The 2,047-nt window shown below is 41.4% G+C and overlaps 1 protein-coding gene across 1 annotated transcript; it reads right to left on the bottom strand.

The window, feature by feature from the left end:
• Window positions 1–358: 358 nt before the first annotated feature.
• Window positions 359–1,372, bottom strand: LOC118551896 (olfactory receptor 11H12-like). Its single transcript, XM_036118044.1, has one exon. It carries the CDS (start codon window positions 1,343–1,345, stop codon window positions 359–361), a length of 987 nt encoding a protein of 328 aa, XP_035973937.1. The 5' UTR covers window positions 1,346–1,372.
• Window positions 1,373–2,047: the final 675 nt, after the last annotated feature.

Below are 2,047 nucleotides of genomic sequence, written 5' to 3'. Positions count from 1 at the left end.
AACAGAAAAAAATACACTTTTATTTTATTTACAATCAAACAACTAAACAAACAAAATTATATAATTTAATTGATCTCAGAACTGTTAATCTAAATTATCAAACAGAACACAGAAATTTTTATCACAGGAGAACCATATGAACTATCCAGAAAACACCCAGATGTGTACATTCCCTAGTTTATGTACACTCTAAGTGCCAAAGAAGAACCCAGTACTTCATTTATCTATATAATCTGGCCACTTTATGATTATAAGTGGCCCCATAGATGTTTAATTTCATAAGCTGATATAGTTAATATCAGTAGGCTTATATTTGAAGATTTGAATAACTATATAATCCTGACTGCTTTTTGTGATACTATACTGACCTGATAATGGAGGGATCATCTAGTATATCTTGGATTATGTTGAGATGCCCCAGAACTTTGCTCAGAGCTGCTTTTATCTCCTTATTCCGAAGGCTATAGATGAGGGGGTTGAAGAGTGGAGTTACCATAGCATAGAACAAAGTTGCAACTTTCTGTATACCAGCAGAATGCCCAAGTCCTGGGCTCACATACATGACCATCAGAGAGCCATAGAATAGTGATACCACAGCCAAATGAGACCCACAGGTTGAGAAGGCCTTATGTCTCCCAGTGGCTGAAGGCATACGCAACACAGCTAATAGGACAAGTATATAGGACCCAAGGATAAAAAGGAAGTTACCAAAGATAACCAATGAGCTTAGAGTATAGCAAAGCTGTTGGGTTGTTGGAGCAGAGGCACATGCCAATGCAAACAGTGGCCCTGGGTCACACACAACATGGTCAATAATGTTTGGACCACAGAAGGGCATCTGAGAGATGAATACAATGGGGATCAGGAACCACAGAAATCCACAAACCCAGCAGATAATGACCAGTTTGGTACAGAAATGCCCAGTCATGGTATTAGGGTAGTGCAAGGGATGGCAAATAGCAAGGTACCGATCAAAGGCCATGACGGCCAAGAGGAAACATTCAGATGTTCCCAAAGAGAAAAAGAAATAAAATTGGAGGAAACATCCAGTAAAGGAGATGGTCTTTTTATCTGAGAGGAAATTGACCAACATCTTGGGTACTGTAGAAGAGACATACCAGATCTCTAGAAAGGAGAAATTCCCCAGGAATATGTACATGGGGCTGTGGAGTCGCCATTCACACCACAGAGCACAAACAATGGCCCCATTCCCTGTTACAGTCAAAACATACGTTGTAGTGAAGAGTGAGAAAAGGAGGATCTGAATCTTCCACTCACAAGAAAAGCCTAGGAGTATAAATTCTCTTACAGAAGCAAAGCTGGAATATGACTCAGAGACATTCATTGGGTCAGTAACCTGCAAGGTCAAGAGACATATTGTCATCGGTTAGGACTAGTTTTTTTTTTTTTTTTTAAAGATTTTATTTATTTATTTGAGAGAGAGAGAATGAGAGACAGAGAGCATGAGAGGGAGGAGGGTCAGAGGGAGAAGCAGACTCCCTGCTGAGCAGGGAGCCCGATGCGGGACTCGATCCCAGGACTCCAGGATCATGACCTGAGCCGAAGGCAGTCGCTTAACCAACTGAGCCACCCAGGCGCCCCATCGGTTAGGACTAGTTTTAAATGTGCTCCTTTTTCAGAATGAAGAGAAGACAATGAACATGGGGTCATTTTTCAAAAGAATCATCAGGTAGGAAGAGAATGTAGTTTACTTGTTTTGGTTATGTACTCTGAGTTTTGGGCATAGTAGGTAGCTGGCTGCACAGAAACAAACTTTGCCTGCTTCTGAATCTCTTCCTCATTATGGTACCATGATAGAACTGGTAAAGTTAAACTCTTTTTTTTTTCTTTTAGAGAGAGAGAGGTGTAGGGGAGGAGCAGAGGGAGAGAGAGAATCTTAAGCAGGCTCCATGCTGGGCAGGGCTAGATCTCATGACCCTGAGATCATGACCTGAGCTGAAATCAAGAGTCAGACACTTAACCAACTGAGCCACCCAGGCACCCCAAGTTAAACTCATTTTGTAAAGCTTATTATTTTGGAGCAGGG

Source organism: Halichoerus grypus, chromosome 8 (assembly GCF_964656455.1).
Source record: "Halichoerus grypus chromosome 8, mHalGry1.hap1.1, whole genome shotgun sequence".
NCBI classification, from domain to species: Eukaryota; Metazoa; Chordata; class Mammalia; order Carnivora; family Phocidae; genus Halichoerus; species Halichoerus grypus.
The sequence above is the reverse complement of the archived record's forward strand: the minus strand, read 5'-3'. Positions and strand labels throughout refer to the sequence as shown.

What these genes read in the sequence shown, in the direction of transcription:
- LOC118551896 (XM_036118044.1), bottom strand. Translation starts at nt 1,345, where the DNA reads ATGAATGTCTCTGAGTCATATTCCAGCTTTGCTTCTGTAAGAGAATTT.